Source organism: Halictus rubicundus, chromosome 10 (assembly GCF_050948215.1).
Source record: "Halictus rubicundus isolate RS-2024b chromosome 10, iyHalRubi1_principal, whole genome shotgun sequence".
NCBI lineage: Eukaryota > Metazoa > Arthropoda > Insecta > Hymenoptera > Halictidae > Halictus > Halictus rubicundus.
In genome coordinates this window covers 7,094,110-7,111,381 of record NC_135158.1, presented here as the reverse complement: position 1 = coordinate 7,111,381, position 17,272 = coordinate 7,094,110, and the positions used below count along the sequence as shown (strand labels likewise).

At 38.3% G+C, this 17,272-nt stretch overlaps 1 protein-coding gene across 1 annotated transcript in view; it reads left to right on the top strand.

Annotated features, from left to right (window-relative positions):
* Sol1 overlaps positions 1-17,272 on the top strand; it is a 575,562-nt gene that overhangs the window by 236,900 nt on the left and 321,390 nt on the right. Inside the window, exons 5-6 of the mRNA XM_076794675.1 lie at positions 4,963-5,119; positions 7,656-7,715. Of these exons, the coding sequence (XP_076650790.1) occupies positions 4,963-5,119; positions 7,656-7,715 (217 nt within the window). The remainder of the gene's footprint in view (positions 1-4,962; positions 5,120-7,655; positions 7,716-17,272) is intronic.

Sequence of the window (17,272 nt, the reverse complement as noted above, 5' to 3'; positions counted from 1 at the left end):
GTTTAAAGTTGAGCGATTACACTTTGTTCTGGGACAAGCTGGTCGCCAAGCTGGTTGTCAAGGTGAAGTTAAGCCTAATTGATCGTTTTGGAATGAATTCTGAAAATTTATGATCCCGTTTGATAAATGCCTGCAGCTGACATTCGCGAGGATAATATTTATGTTACATTATATAGCATAACTTCGGCGACATTCTAAGTAATATTGTCCAATATCGCCGAACTTTGAAAAACGACATGGCAGAGAGCGTATTTTATGATTGTTTTGGCAGCAGATTGTCCGGGTTATTTTATACTCGGGGAGTTTATGACTGTGTTAGAAACTGAATGGCACTTTCACAAGCACTATGCTCTCTCCTAGATGAGCTCGAAGAGATGCCTGCTGCTGAGTCATGTATTATACAAGTTATAGTGGAATTAATTATTTAGCGAAATTCCTTCAATTGTTCAAGGTCTGCACCTAAATAGTCTGACTACACGGAATTTTGCCGTACAATCAAATGAATTATGCACAGACACTTTGTCGTGACCTATTAAATTAACCATGAACGTGCAAAACATTCTTTCTACAAAAAAGAGAAAATAATTAGAAACTACAGCTGGATAAAAAATGAATTTTGAAATTTTTAAAACGGTAGAAACACGAACAATTGGGTCATATCGATTTACTATTCTCTACCTATTAAAATGATTAAAGACAAAGAATCTAACTCCTGCCTTTTGCAATTGACGCAGAGAATTTTTATTTCGCATAAAGATCCGAAGTGTATGTATTAGTAATGAATTTTAATTCACTGAGAAAATTAAAAGTTGTAATAACAATAATAATGTGAGCAAACGTATCAATCATTAGTTCCCACGAAGTCGTGATGACAAACCAGGCCACGGAATAAACAGACAGAGACACATCGGTGACAGTACAGTTAAATGCCGGGTGACATAATATGCTAATACGTTATTATCGTAATCTGGTGTGTGAAATAATTACATTTAGTGTCAGTACAGTTTGAAATAGACTGCGAAAGATTTGATCTGTATTTAACAGTAATTATGTATTCCACAAAGAGATAATAATTCAGATGATCCCGAATTATTGACCAGTAATGTGCATCATGAATTAATTACGTTCGACACATAATGCGTCAATAATTAGTACGTATTGGACGTAGCAGCACGATAAAAGTCATCCAGCGTTGAATGATAAAATCGGATTCGCATATTTCGATGGGCGAATCCGGCAGCTGGGGAGTCCTCCGCAGATTTAGGCGTTGACGTGTCATTATGTTACGGTCCGATTACGTCAGTCAAGCGTTCCTAAAGCAGATAATCGCCATTTGTCAAGATAAGTAGTTGCGGTCAGTCATATTGCGTCGAACACGGCCGCAAGCACCTTGCACCCCCTTCCCTTATTACCTTGTAATTGTCCAATTGCCCAAGACTTCGTTGCATTAGTGGTAAACACATCGTCGAACCCACGACAATTAACCACAGAATTTGATTGTTTTGTAGAAAATAGAATTCAGTTAGAAGGCGTGCAATAGAAAATACAATAATGTCTTGATGTGCAAGCAGAAAATTATAATAAATCGTAAAACCATTTATTCGGATTACTTAATCGAAATTCTCCTTATTAAGTCCTTTAAAATGTACCAATAAATAATTCACTAGTTTCTAAAGGAAGCTAAGTATAGCCAACGTTAAAGGGAAATTTTAATTGATAAATTAATCCGTGCAACGTTTAAAATGCAACCTTCTCTTTCTATTTCATGTTAATTAATTAAATTTTCTATGTCCGCTAAAAACTCGTGGACCCTTTACGGTCCTGCCTGATATTTCTAAGGGATACTCGCCCATTAATTGAGTTCAGTTAATTCTCTAATCAATTGAAAAATGTGCAAGTGTTCCGTTTCTCATTTTAAAGTATACAACAATTTGAATCGAATATTTTTCAACCGTTAAGGGAATGAAAACGTTGAAATGAAATTTTTTAAAACGAAAAATCATAATCCGACCTCGTAAGTACCTCTTATTTGCTTTACAAATGCTACACCCTCTATCGGAGAGCGGATCCTAACGGAATAATAGAGATGAAAAATAATTCGACAAATTAATCGAACGCCGAGCCGTCCACTATTTTTCCAAATCTATTTGCAACGAAATTGGAATGCTCGGAATATCCACTACTTTTCTGCGCTCGATGGTATTTCCCGACTTTCCAATGCCCGGCTTTAATTTAAAATTACACAGTATCTGCTTCAGAGAAAAATAATTCCGACGGGCACACACGCGCGCGCGGAATCGCGATTCATGCGATCCGAATATGTTACCCGACAATGACGCGAAATGTTTCGGCTTCACCGCAGGCGTGTTTAATAAATGGACCGAACAAATAAATTTCAACCGAAATATGCGCAATCATAGCCAGCGATTTTACCGCCACGTCTACTTTAAAACGAAACCGAGACGCCTGTTAATCAATAACTAAGCCGTCTGTACGTGAAATTGCATTTTTCCGTTTATCTATTTTATATTTTCCCTTTCTTATTACATTTACGAGAAAAACGTTGTGGTAGAAATTTAAATCAGTATCAATATGTAATTCTGAGATTTTTGAAATTGATAAACCAAGGCAATCTTCATTTTGCATAAAGATCGGTTAACGTTTCTAAAAAATAATCGGATCAGAGAAAAAATAAATCGTTGCTGAAAATTAATACTTCTGTGTAAACTGATAGGACGTTTCGTTGATATCCAATGAAATTTTGAATAACTAGTTAATGAGGGTATTTATTATCAAAATTAGATCAGGCACCAGCGAATTTTAGCCGTGTGCATGATAATATATTGTCATTATTATATGTATATTTTATTGTTATTCAAGCATTATCGTGCCCGGTCCATTTTCATCGGTAAGAGCTCCATTAACGAACATTTTATAAAAGGAGTAACGAATAATAAATGCACTGCTAACTGAAACCAGATCGGTAGTTCAACGACATTTGTTTACCGTTTTCTGCATTTTAAAAAGTCCGGAAAGTTTTGAAGCAGTGCATGTAACTTACGTTAATTAAATTCAAACGACTGCAGATAAATAACGTTCTGAGTTATTTAATGCTTCCGACCTGTGGAGATTGCGAACTGCCTGCTATTGGTTACGGAAATCCTAAATTTCGCGAACTTATATGGAACGTAGAGCGTTCCGAATATAGGTATGTGATATGGGTTGCGTGGGAATTGGAAAAGACATAACATACGGTGTTCTGGTTTGAGACAAGTTTTAACCGTCCGATGTGGATTCGAGGAATTTCGAAATTTCTGGTGTTTCTCGGTATACAAAGCGTCCGGGGACACCCGGAAACGACGGCCGACTTCTGTATAATTGTCTGAAACAGTAATAACGTTCGGAAGTGGACAATTAAATTGATATTGATCTCGCGCGGGTCACCGGAAATTACTCCGGACTGCTCTATCATTCGACCTTCCATTAATTCGATTAGCTCCCTTAAATTCCAAACTAGTCCAGAGTTTGCGACGTGGCGTCATCCTACTCGAATACCAAGTGGAGTAAACTTGTCCGTCAAAGGATTTCGTCTTTCGATATAAGGCGCTGGCTCGGGACCGGATTTCGTCGTATTTCGGATGAAGAAGAAAAAATTAATTATTTCGAAATAAAAAGCGACACGAGTCACGAACGACTTCGGCACAGCATACGCTATGTTAGATTGCACATTATTGTTTAGAAGTACTCGGTATTTGATGTGCATTGTGCAGTATACAAATTATGAAGCAATCGGATTATTTCATGAAAGCATAAGTCGATAAGTAAACGATGTGCGATTTAGTATGTTGATGCAATTCGAGTAAATTCTATTGTTCCCAATGATACAGCATTCCCATTTTCGAATATTACGGAATCGTGATCACTGTTGGAATCATTAGCTGCGTGAAAACCAGAGTTGCGTAATATAAATTGGTTTGCTCAGCTGTGCTTTACGCTGTATGCAAACTGTATTTTCGCGGATTAAGGTATTAATAAAGTTATAGTGCCACTAATTGCTGGTGTACTTGCTTCTAGCTTCTCGAGCCGAGTACAAATTTATTTTTGATTAACGGTGTACGGTGTTAACGTATATCACTAGAGTAACATAAATTTTCATGTTATGCAGGACGTGTCCAAAATTGTAACCGAACCACTCGACACAACATTAAAGATAAATTGAAATCGTGGATAAATAGAATACCAATTGTATTGATACGATTTGGGAAGTTTGTCTGCTGGTATTCTGAAAACAAAATATTCTAAGAACACTGTATCACGATTTCTGAAACATCCTGTACACGAGATTGCCGAGCAAACGACTTTTGCATACATTACAAGTTGGAAATCTACTTTGCGAAATAGCAAAACATTTTCTGCCCTCCTACTAGTTATGAAGAAATTTCTGGGATTTCACTTCCAGTAAGAAATTATAAACGAACACGTACTGAAACCCTCGACGTTCCAATGGTTCAAAGGTCTCTTCGAACCTGGCCATAAACAGCTTAAGGTTCACTATTTAACGGTGGAAGTTAAAGTCACCTACGCTTCTACAATCTACAAAATCGTCCAACAAAGCACGAAAGAAAAAAGAGGATTTCTATTCTTCATTTTAAGGGCTGTTTCCTCCCTGCGAACCTGCATGCAACAAAATTTCGCAAGAATCGACGTACACGAGTATGGGAGCGTTCCCTGTCAGTAGTTTCCACAACAATGCAGTATTTATGGCGTGTCCCGAAGAATACAGTCATGATTCAGAGTATCATTCTTCAAGTTTAGCCTGTCCCCAAAGTATTCACAATCTCCTCGAGAAGTTCCGCGGCGGTGGGGGGGGGGGGGGGGGGGAAGGGAAAAAATAGGACAGGGGTGAGACAAGCGAGAGAAATGCATTCCCACCTGACCATTTATCACTCCTTTCTGTTCCAGGATTGTTCGAGACGGACGGTGTGCTGATTCCTGGCACGATGTGCGACCTCGAGTTTGTCAGTTCACAGTCAACGCCGCAGTACGGACGATTCTACTCGCCACGGTACCCGTCCTCTTACCCAAAGAACATCCGGTGCTCGTACCTCTTCCGGGCAAGGTAACTAGGCTGACCTGCTATTAAGCTCGCAAACTGATCCCGACATAATCCATATATAATGCATCCCCGAGACCAATCTCAAGTCACGCCATATATCTAACGTTCTCGCGCATTTAACGGCTCCGATCCGTAATCCGGTTGCCAGTTAATTAACATCCGAGCCGCGATATCTTCGTCTTCGTGTCTTAGATAAAGATCCTCTGCCCGACCTCAAATTGTTCTTGACTGATCAATCGTACACCATTTTGCTAACTACAGTTAGCAAGCTATCGCGGGGCTGACGGAACTTTGAAGTTCAACACGTTGACTGCTGCGATGATACTTGTGACTTGCCTCCGCGCGATGCCGGTCGACAGTGATCGACAGCAGACATTTTCATTTCGAAGATGTTCGGGGCGTATCGACATTGCAATCAGAAGTTTCACGAATTAGTTCCGGATAATGAAATAACGCAATTTAATGCAAAAATCGATGAATGACTTCTGTGAACATTTTCTTGAAAATGTTACTTCGGGACAGGACAATGTACGATTTTAATATTCGGTTTGAATTTTCTTGGTTTTTCTATCTGACTGTAAAATTAAAGTTTAACGGCTGTTTTCGCTTTCCAATCGCAGATAATCGTAACAAATAAAATATTTATGTCAAATGGACGTTAAATTATGCAATAAAAATGATTACATTTCTAATTTGATCGAGTCAATATGAGAAACAAGTGGAAAAATCGAAAGTTTAGATTGTCGACGAAGTGAGATCTGTGTGGCATTGCTAAACTCTATTTAAATAGCCATCTCTCGTGGAATATAATTTTGTTAGAGAGCGCGACAGTTCTCCCTTGTCACTAGAAATTTTCCGGTTTCCTGACCGACGCGTAACTTTCCTTGTTTCTCATCTCCGCTCCTTGTTACCGTTGATTGTCGAAAGTTTATGCCGGGGTCTGCTGAGCGTTTTCGTTATAACCGCATAAAAGGCCGGACAGAGTGAAAAAGAGGGGCGAGATGTTGGCACGGGAATGCCGGAAGTGCTGGTATTCTTAAGGCCGGATCTTTGAAATAACTGTGCGACTACCGTGGCAAAAGACGCTGATAGATGACGCTGGCCCCCGGTATGTGGTTCACAAAAGACGCGAGAGGTAGACCTTGGAACTTTTTGTAGTTCTTAGATTGTTCCTTATGTCAATTATTCAACGAACATTCGCCCCCGATCTGATTTATACCTTGCCACTTTTGATACCTGTCTCGCAATTACATTTCAAACAAACTGACAAGCAGACTGCGGATTTTATGAATTTATTGCATACATGGGATGACATAACATTTGATACAGTGAAAAGATTAAATTCTAGATTGCCAATATATTATTTCGACCGGATTAAATTGTTTAAAGACAGAAAAATATTTGTCCATTCAGCTCCTGTCTACAATTGATGCAGAGAATTTTTGTTTTGCGCAAAGATCAGCAACGAGACACATGTGTCCAATAAATATCGCCAAATTTTCATTCGCGACTTACGATTATATAAAAAAATTTATAAGATGTCTAATTGTAAGACAATTTAGCATTAGCAATTTGTCTAAACTTGTTTGCGAAAGTTCTAATTTTAATAAAAACTGGACTGGTGTAATTATTTGTTCGTTGCAACGCACTTGAATTTAGTAAGAACTACAGACTACGTGTACAGATGCATTTATCGTGGAAGGACTATACGCACAAATCATTATTTCTAATGGCGACTGGTGTGTTGTAAGAAGGTCGCTGGTGCGCAGTAAATTTAACCGGGGCGCGAAGCCAATATGCAGATATGATTTCCGGAGTATTGTGGCTTCCGCTTAATTGCAGTAATTGTATCAAAGTTGCGTTTGCACTTCAGTATGCCCAGCGTTTACGGCGGCGCGGCGGCGGTGCGACGCTCGGCGCATAACTATAAACCTGACGAATGCGCGCGTATCCACGCATGCACATTCCGTTAGGTGCGCATTTGTACCTGTCATAACATTAACACCATAAACCGCTCCGATAGTCGTTCCGCCGTTAATGAATCAGCTTATAGACACGTTAAAAGAAATCCGATGCGTACGCAAATATCGCCGAATTCACTCTATTAGAATGATTAAAAGGTTCATTTAGCTAAATTAATTTCACACGCGCGACGTCGCTCAAAGCTTACCGCACATTTCGCTTCTTAGATAAGTGAATTTAATCTGTGCATATTATATATTACTTGCTTAATTAAAAGCGGGATAAACCCGTTATGAGAATATTATATTTCATTTATTTGCTATGTACACAACGAAAACTCGGCATTTCCATTTTCATTAAATTCGTTTTTTAATTAGAAGTTTTCAGAAAATACATACGCGTTTAACAATATTTGTTATTCTTCTTACAAAATTTACATTGATTTTTGTTGAATACGTTGACCGAGAAAATTTGTTGTGCTGAAATATTTATCTTGTTCTTGAATTTATTTTTATTAGATTCTTTGTTAAACGTTGATTTTAAAAATAATATTTATTACGCTGTTACACTGTTACAGATTAAAGGAGAGGATTCGATTAGTTTTCGAGGAAATCTTTCTACAAAAAGGAGACTTAAGGTGAGTTTTTGAATTATTTATTGTACAAGGGTAGCCAAAGAAGCTACAAAATTATTGACAAATTATTGCGTCAATGAAAATGTTTGGACCACATTTTCTCAAAATCTTCGTTTACTTTATTTCACGTTACGGAATACTGTGAAAACTTAAACGTCCACTGTATAGTGATATCGGACACAGGTTTACGATTCTTTTCCTATTTCTGAGCAGTGCAATCAGTAACTGTATTTACGTTTACGTCTTATGGAACGATCCGTTCTATGGAGATTTTTATTCGAAAGAAAATTTGCTGAACTGTGAAACGTGTATGTCACGGTATGTTGAATTAAGGAGTTCGCTTGTATGTATATCCATCCCATATCCCGTACAGAAATTGAGTTCAGCAAGTTTTAAAACAGGCAGAGAAGGAGAGGAAGTAAAGGAGAAAGATTTAACATAGAGGATCAAAGACATGAACTCGCAAAGTACGGGCCCGACCTTTCCCGACGCGGTAAAGAAAGCACCATGAAATGAACTATGGTCGGGGACCGCCGATTTATAACTTACAAAACTATGTCGCGTCACAAGCCGCGGCGTTGCAAAATGCGATACGATCGGAATAAAATGCCGGCGCGGAATTTATGAAATTTCTTCCGACTTCGAACAGCACGTGCAAAACTTCTCGCGTGAATGAACCGCGAAGACTTTGCATTCAAAAATTGCATGTTTGCTCGCGTTTAACCAAGTGGAAATTTGTCGTCTTAAATCCTTGGCAAAGAGAGTAGGAAGAACAATCAAGTCACAGATTATTTTTGAAAAGTAGTTCCCACAATTAATATACTGTAACTGTAATAAATATATTCTTCACTGAATACAAAATTCATTGGACCAGTTTCAAATGGAATAACCTTTTGATTTTTTAATAATTCACACTTTTATGAATAAATTCGAATTTTGAGCCATCCGGTATATTCCCTTTTTGTTTGTACGTTTTTAATTTTGATAGCAAGCGTAACACATTTAGTTCAAGCTTCAATTTTGCAACGTGTTACAGAGAAATGTATGTTAGCGAATCGTGAGCACATAATTAATTGTTTCAAGATAATGGCTTAAACAGATGCATCATAGAAGCGTTTCTACCGATTTGCTATCCTTGGATGCGCTATTATAGTGGATGTAACGTTAACCAGTTATCTGAGAGAGGTATTTTCTGCCTCGGAGACGATCGTGATCCAATTTAACACTAATTGTGAGATCAATTTAGTACCCAGTAATTTAATACGTCGACTGCTATTTTGGACAAGAATTGCTGACGGTAATACAATCTAATAAGAACGTAAAACGTAGTAACATTGGAATCATTTCTGGAGTCTTGCCTCCGTGACCCATCAATTTCGAACGGTTCGAAAAATAGTAGACGAACAGGTTCCCCGTTCTATTGCCGTAATTAAACAATTTAATTACGCGGTCGTTTCCGGATGCCTGTGAAAGTTTAACGGGCACCGTTTTCCTGTAGCGTGTGATCAATTTTAAAAGACCGCCGCGCGGTTCTGGCCTCTCGTATGGAAGCCACGGTCTACGTCAGTTGTGCTTCTATTAGGCTAATTGTGAATTACGACGCCTGTCGGTTATTAACGTTTACGAGTTAACGAGGCACGATAACGAGTAGCAAGATCGCGAGTGCCGGGGGACGAAACTTTTCTATTTAAAAGTTCTCCGAGCCCGAACATTGTATTCGTTACAGTTCGATGGTACCTGAACCTTTCCTTTTCCCCTACCCTCCGTCGACCAGGGGACCAAGGCTTTAGGTGGATTAAACACGCAATGGAGATTTGCGTGCACGATAAACTTCCCGGGATTAATATTTTTTCCATTGAACCGTTTGTTTAAACTTTAATGGGATCTAAACAAGGTAACGCTAAAGAGCCGTAAAGTTACCCGTGCACCTTGACGTCTTTACGTTTAAGCAAGTGCATGATACCCTTGGTCAGGGATTTGCCGATATACCGCCGGTCATAAACCAAATTCATAGCGCACACGAATTCGTGGATATTTTATTGCAACGCGATTTCGAATTATTTATTCAAATACCACGTCAGTCATGAGCGAGATTTATAGTGCTTACCAGATCGAGTCCGATGGTTTTTTATTTAATATTCTAGTTTATTTTAATGTAACTTCGAATTATTTATTAGTGTGCTGCCGGTCGTAAACTAAATTCATAAGTTAAATTTAGAATGCATAGGAATATGAGTTCGATAATTGTTTATTTAATATTACATAGTAACGTGATTCTGAATTGTTTAATAACATAGCACCGGTCGCAAATAAACTATACAATACATATGAATTTGAGCCGTATGCCTGTTTACTGAATATTCTATTTTATTGTAACATAATTCTGGATTGTGTATAAATGTGCTGCTAATCATAAATAAAATTTACAATGTACACGAATTTGAATCCTAAGCTTGTTTCATTTTTAATATTCCGTTGTGTTGTAACGTAATTTGGAATTATTTATTAACCCACAGCCCCAGTCATTAACTAAATTCACAATATGAATGCGAGCCCAATGCTTATTTATTTAATATTCTATTTTATTGCTACATGACTTTGAATTCGCGAATAAAATGCACAATGTACATGAATTCGAGTTCGACGATTTTGTATACATTCCATGTTATATCGACGTGATTTTAAATTGTATATTAATATTACTGTTTATAGCTTCAAGTAAATAGTTGATTTTCCATAGGAATTGCTGCGTGTCCTGGAGATATCAAGGGTTTATTGTGTTCGATAAGCTTATCGTCGCTTCATTAGTGCTTGCTCACGCATTGGAGCAGCTTATTTTTTCATATCATTGAATATTTAAGTAACGCCACTTTGCGTGAGACAGTAATATTATTTTCTCTCTTGTGTAGAAGCGAAAGGGTAGAAGATATTTTAGGCAATTTTGACTGATATCTTTCATATAAAAATATTTACATTTTGACATTTATTATTTCTTTCCTCGATAACTTTAATCGGTTGAAAATAATACAGCAGTATTTTTAATACTGCACGCTACCTATCACCGCGGTAATTAGTTTCTACGGCTGGCGAAATAATCGTGTCACACAGCTATGGATGATGATACACATGACAGTCAAAATAATAAATTCTGTGCGATCAATTTCCAAAAATCTATTGTATTCGTGTAAACGTCTGCGGAGCAGTTACCTTTGTGTTTATCATAACAGTTGACGTAGCAGCGAGCTGGGAACGAACGAAACAGCGAAATCGCGCCATAATCGCATTATGTTAATAGAGCAACGCGATTATATAAACGGTTTTGCTGCGTATCACTTCTGTACAAATATTACAGTGGCGCATTTCACTTAGAATATTACGGGGGCGAAATTTTGCGTAAATACGTACCCGCGCGCGCTCGCGCTAGACCCCGAGCAACGGGGAAAGGGCGTAAACTAAAATGAACGACTAAACTAATCAGAGTTGTCCAAATGTTTGCGAACCGGTAATAATGTCGACGACGAGGCACTGCGACATCACCGCTAGTCGTCGACGTAGGCGTCATCATCGGTGTCGCGGAACTTTGATATAAAGCCACCTAAAGCTGACTCTGGCAGCTGGCGAACAATCGCCAGAGAAATCCTGCGAAGGGGGATGGAGAACTGGTCCGGTATTCTTCCCTATTTCCCCTGCTCTTCCACCCTCCTTTTACCTCCCTCGGACAGATTCGTTCCCTTCGTCTTTACCCGCCCTTTCCCACGCTGTCTAACCAGTATCCTCGTAGAACACCGATAATGTCAGCCATATATTAGTCCGATGTACGAAATCGACCAGCAAGCTTTTCCCGATAAGTGAAACTGTCCGGATGCATCCTTAGGCAACGGACGAATTTATTTCGCCGAGAAAAATAATCCCCGGATGATTGTGTGATTTAAACGAAGAAGCTGCGCCTGAAACCATACTTCTTACCTGGAACGATCACTTACACATTAATACAGATAAGGCGTAACGGTGTCGAGTTATTCGGATGCTCTACATCGAAAAAATTAGTCGAAAAGAAAGAGTGATGTTAGTTCGTTTGAAGCTTTATTTTCGAGATAAGATGCTGCTAGCATTCGCAAGAAGTAGAATTGGTTGGCCATGCTCAGACGCGTCAGACGCCTATCTAATGTACGCGTCATTTCCTTGCGTAGATTCACTTGCTCACGGTTTGTACCACCAGATCGGTGACACCCTGTACATATCAACATGGCGGCGCCCTTACAAAAAACGCTGAAAATCTTTACATACACACATAGATTTTGAACTAGTGATCTCCTAGGATTGAAACTTGGATTTTCGGCATTTTCTCGTCAAAATCTACAGGATTACATACAAAAAGATTCAAAATTTCCGGGTTCCTGAGGTGAACTTTCACCCACCTTGTATATTGATTAGTTTATGTATTTCAAAGTGATTTAAATTGAATTGAACTAACTTTTGTTTTAGTCCACGACGTTGTCGAACATAAAGTTTCTAATTCAATTAAATTTATTTCTGTCCCAAGTAAAACTAGTGCGATGATTTTAAGATAATTAGTTAATATTAGATTTATGACCATATAACAATTTCTGTAAAGTGTCTGAAAGTGTTCGTTAGAGGCATATCATTGTTGCCTAACGAGACTTCCCGTTTTTCGTCAACGGGCTGACGTCCAACGATCTTATCAGCCATGAATCAAAGGTAAATCTTACGCTTCTTCAAACTTTACGGTCGCCAATATGTCAAACGCCTAAAGCGTTCGATATTACGGACATAAATCTGTCATGTGGTAATGCTGAGGGCTCTGTTATAGTCCCTTTAAACAGGTTATCATGAATTCCCTCGTCTTTCGAAGTAGCTTCGCAGAATAGCGCCGTAAAATCTCCTGGATCAAGGATGTTAACCGTTTCGTAAACCGACGAAACAATCTGCATCATGATAAAATTTAATTGTATTACTTCCGACGCGTTTTCATAATAAACATTTCCTCGCGCGAGAAGAAAAAACTGCAGCAGCGTAGATTAAGTCGTTTCAAATTACATTGCAATGTAATTCAACATAATCCCCTTTGATAAATTTACGTTGCGTCTGCCATTTCTGACAGACCAATTAACAACAAGTATTTATTGAATTGCTGTTTCAATTGTATTTGAATAAAGTACACAGCACACCTCCGTCAACATTCGATCAAGATAATAATTTAACAATGGAATAATAAAAAAGTATTGGATTGAACGGAATTCCATTTTGTTTGAAAATGTTATCATAAAGGTTCATTTACACGAGTGTCGTTTAAAAGCACTGCTAAATGGGTATAGGAAAACCTGATTTCAGTCGGGTAAGAAAGATTATACCGATTTATTTAAATACCGTGGCTGTTCCCCTAATTCTGTATAAGAATAGTACCGGACACGGTGCCATTCTTTCATAGTGGCTCAGGAACGGCAATAAAAACGTACGAATTTAACGCGGCGTTTTAACCATCAGCCGTTATTAACCTTACCACAATAGGCACTTGAAGTGACGGGAAACGTACTTTCACGGGAATTCTCTTTTTTTAAATCCTGTAGTGCTGGGCTATACCTGACCCCTAAATCCTTTGAGCGTGGCACGGACCATGATTCTACTTAACCCACATAAAGTTCCTCTCTGCACGAAGACTTAGAGCTGGGAATGGTGATGGGGAGGTCGACTTGGGAAACAAGAGGTGCACGGAGACTTCCAGCTGCAGCGTGCAGGAGTTAATCCTTGATAAATCCTCAAACTCTGTCCTAATTCTGTATCGAGCTTCCTTAATTTCATTCCGCAGTTGACCTCTCTTCCTAGCTTTCGGAACCTTGAATCCGAATGAACACTATCACCGTTTAAGTCGTCCCCATTGTGTCTAGCCGCCAGGCAACCAGGGCTCCACCTACACTCGTGAACATCAATCAAAATTCAACATCCGAGATTCGTTCCATTCGATTACGCACGAATGCGATTGCTGCTCTGCTGCTCTCGGAAGACAAGGGGACATGCAACATGCAAAACAGTATCTATGCTCCAAATGCTGCAAACAATCCATTTTCTTCGATGAAACCCTTCAGGATTTTCTTTTCTGTGCATTTATTTAACCGTTGGAAAATTAAAGAATTTTTATGACGTAAACATTTCATTTCCTTCATTGAAGTCCTCCTGTGTGCGATCTTTACTATGGTACAGAAAGATTGCACTCGCTCGTCAAATGTCTCCGCGAGACCGAAACGAATATAATTTTCGAGACGGACGCAAGTAATGAACAACTTTGAAATCGTATTATGTTATTACGTAAGTCGGAATACGAAAACAAGACAGGGGAGAGAAAGAATGAAATATCGTCAAGAGCATAATCGGCTTTCACGCCGACAATATTTTGCCGACGTCTGGAGGATGGAACAAGTTTTCAGAATTCAGCTCGCACGCCTTATAGTATTGTTCATAAATACAATTTTCCGTCAAGAATTTATGTGTACCTTTTGTTTACTGGGAACAATATAGATTCGACTCCACTTTTCTTCGAACCAACAATTTTCCTTTCTACTCGCACCACAAACAACTCACGTCTCATTTATTTTACACACCACATTGTTCCTTTTTCTCTGTAATCTCTCTTTAAACTCTTTAATTAATTAAATAATAATATCGAAATCTTGCCTCTTTATGCAGTATTTATAACCCGTTCAAATCATTAATGTTACACCAAATTTTCGGCTAAACTTTACCTCAGAAAACCAGAAATTTTTAACTTTTTCAAATGTAATCAAGTAGATTTTGAAGAGAAAATAACGAAAATCCAAGTTTCAATCCTAGGACACTAGTCCTAGATCACTAGTTCAAAAGTTATGCGTAAAGTGCGATTTTCAGTGTTTTTGTCAGGTAAGGGCGCCGCCATGCTGGTATGTAGTGACCTTCGCGCGACGCTTAACGATTGGAGCCGCTAGATGGCAGCACGAGCCAGAAAAAATGAGAGTTTATATTAAACTGGTGCTAAATTATAACACTAACAGATGCTATCGAATAAAGTGTTTCATTGCTTTCAGTATTAAAACTCCATTGCTTATATAATGTACCATATCCTGGTTTAAACATGGTCCGGACTTCGATTGCGAAACGTAGAACTTTTCTCGAAACCCCGCGGATTACTTTTGTTATCTTATTTGCCCGAGATTTTTTTACGGGACACCGGAAAATTTGTTCAAACAGATACTGGGAGAAATAGATTGTTTTTCGAACTCACTTGAGTGGCCGATCCTGTTAGAACCCGTGTAGTATTTTACGAGCGTCCCGTACTTCCGTTTTGCTTATATCGGCGGCGGCGTTGATTCATGGCCGATTCAAGCTGCAGCTACAAAAACCTGCAATTACAGCAACGTGGAAATTTGTGACTCTCAAATATTAGTTCGTTGGGAAGTGCATATTTTTTCCGTGTTTCGCGCACGACCTAATACCGAATCGTTACGAGTTTTCGGCTGGGCACAAACATTCTCCGACAACGGATAATTGATTGAGTCCGTTTCACTGTTTCCGTTGAATCGATTAACCTAGCTGTGTTTCCGTTGGAATTAATGTTTTGTATTCGGCGCAACGTTCTCCGATTGTTCGGTTATACCCCTCGCGGTAAAACGGACATTAAAATTTTAGAATGTTTCCATTCGGCCGCCCAATCTTTATGAAAACTCAAAATTGCCCGAAGCGGCCGTACAAAACGCGGGCGAAATAGAAAAATATTTCTTCCATTATGGCTTTTACTGGATTCGAAATTGTGATTACAGCCTATCCAATTTCTCCTTCAATTTTCTGTAACGTTATATTTATAAAAATTGATTCCATGACACAATTCTTTTAATACGATACAAATTGCAATTAATTAATTCCGGATGGAATAAAACTGTAATGGAACATATATCATATATAATTCACTTATGCTCTCAAAGAAATGCCCGTAAAGCTTCATAGAATAAAACTGTTAATATTCGACGAAATTATATTTTTATTTTGAATCTGACAAAGCATTCGTTGAAAGTCGATTTAATTATCGTTCCTGTCGATTAATTCATGAAAAATGGGAACTGACATATCCATCGTTTATTGTTCTTTTGTTCTCTTTGTTGAAGAAATTTTTGACATTGACAGTAATATTTAAAAGTGGTATTATATGCAGCACCCGCCTCTAAATTCGCATTTCCAGGGAGTTTCATATTTATAACGTGGGTTGCACCTTGCCTAAAAATTTAATTTGCAGCAGCTTCGAGCTTCTCTTTTACAGTGCCCCTTGTTCCGGCTCACTCTCTAGTACCCGTCTTTAATAGTTATGTACCGTTCACAATTTTCCGGAGCTGACGTGAGTCGCTAACTTTTCCAAAAAGGATCGGGTTTCCGTCCGACAGTCTTATATCCTCGCTTTACTATCGCTCTCAAAACTTTGAACAGTGCGAAGCTATTATACTTTAGATTTCGTGGATTATATGCGACACTGTACGGTGCTCAAACTTTTCGTATAAAGAGAAACGCCAAATTGGTAAGTGACTAGATGTAACTTCCATTGAATTATTGTCGTCCAACTTAGTGTTTACCTGCTACCAACTCGAAACTTTCGAATTCGAATAAAATAAATGTGGAACCGGTAGACTGCAGACATTTATGCTAATTCGCATTTCCATGGAGTATTTTGCGAGAACCAGAGTAAGGGAGAAGTTTATTCCGCTGACTACAATATATCTTACGGTTAGGATAAAGTACACTCGCTGTTTAATAATACAATAATTTGCGTTGTGTCGGATAAATTTTCTACAAGTAAATAAATTGTGTTAAAAATGTTTTCTTATAAATTGCTGATTTGAGATACTAACAGACACGACATGAAAGTAGATCTGACGTTAAATGTAATTTATTGGCAACGTTGTTAACAAAATATAATTAAAGTAGAACGTTTTGTAGATGCTTATCATTCTGACCAATCGTTACAAAATCGATTGCTAACTGGACCAGCAAATATTTTACGCTTTATAAACAAGAGAAGAATTCGCAGAAATATTTCGTCTTGTATTCGTTTGAATAACTATAGAATGAAAAATGTGAAGTTTGCTGCCATTAGGTCGCTATTATTCTCGATGAAGTATTGTCAAACGTGCGCTGAGGACAATCTTCCTCAAGGATGTGAAGAATTAAGTTAACAATACTTTATAACAGTGAATGTGTACAAGGTGTAAATTTTTAATGTGTGTACAATAATTTGCAAGAGAATGTAATGTTTTAAATGTCCATCACTTCAATGTATATTCAAATTAGTTAAAAATCTGAAAAAGTGAAGTACTCTTCTACTTTAACTTAAAAATTCTAATCCAATTTTTGTGTAAATTAAATGTTCGAGTGGGTTGAAAAATCAGCGTTACTTAAAAGAATTGAATTTGTCGATGGTGCGAGAACCATCTTGTACCGGCTGCTGTACAATTTGTGTTTTAAAGAATCCCATCGAAAAACACGCAGAGGCCGAAGGTTCAAGCGATGTTTAATTAAACGTGTGG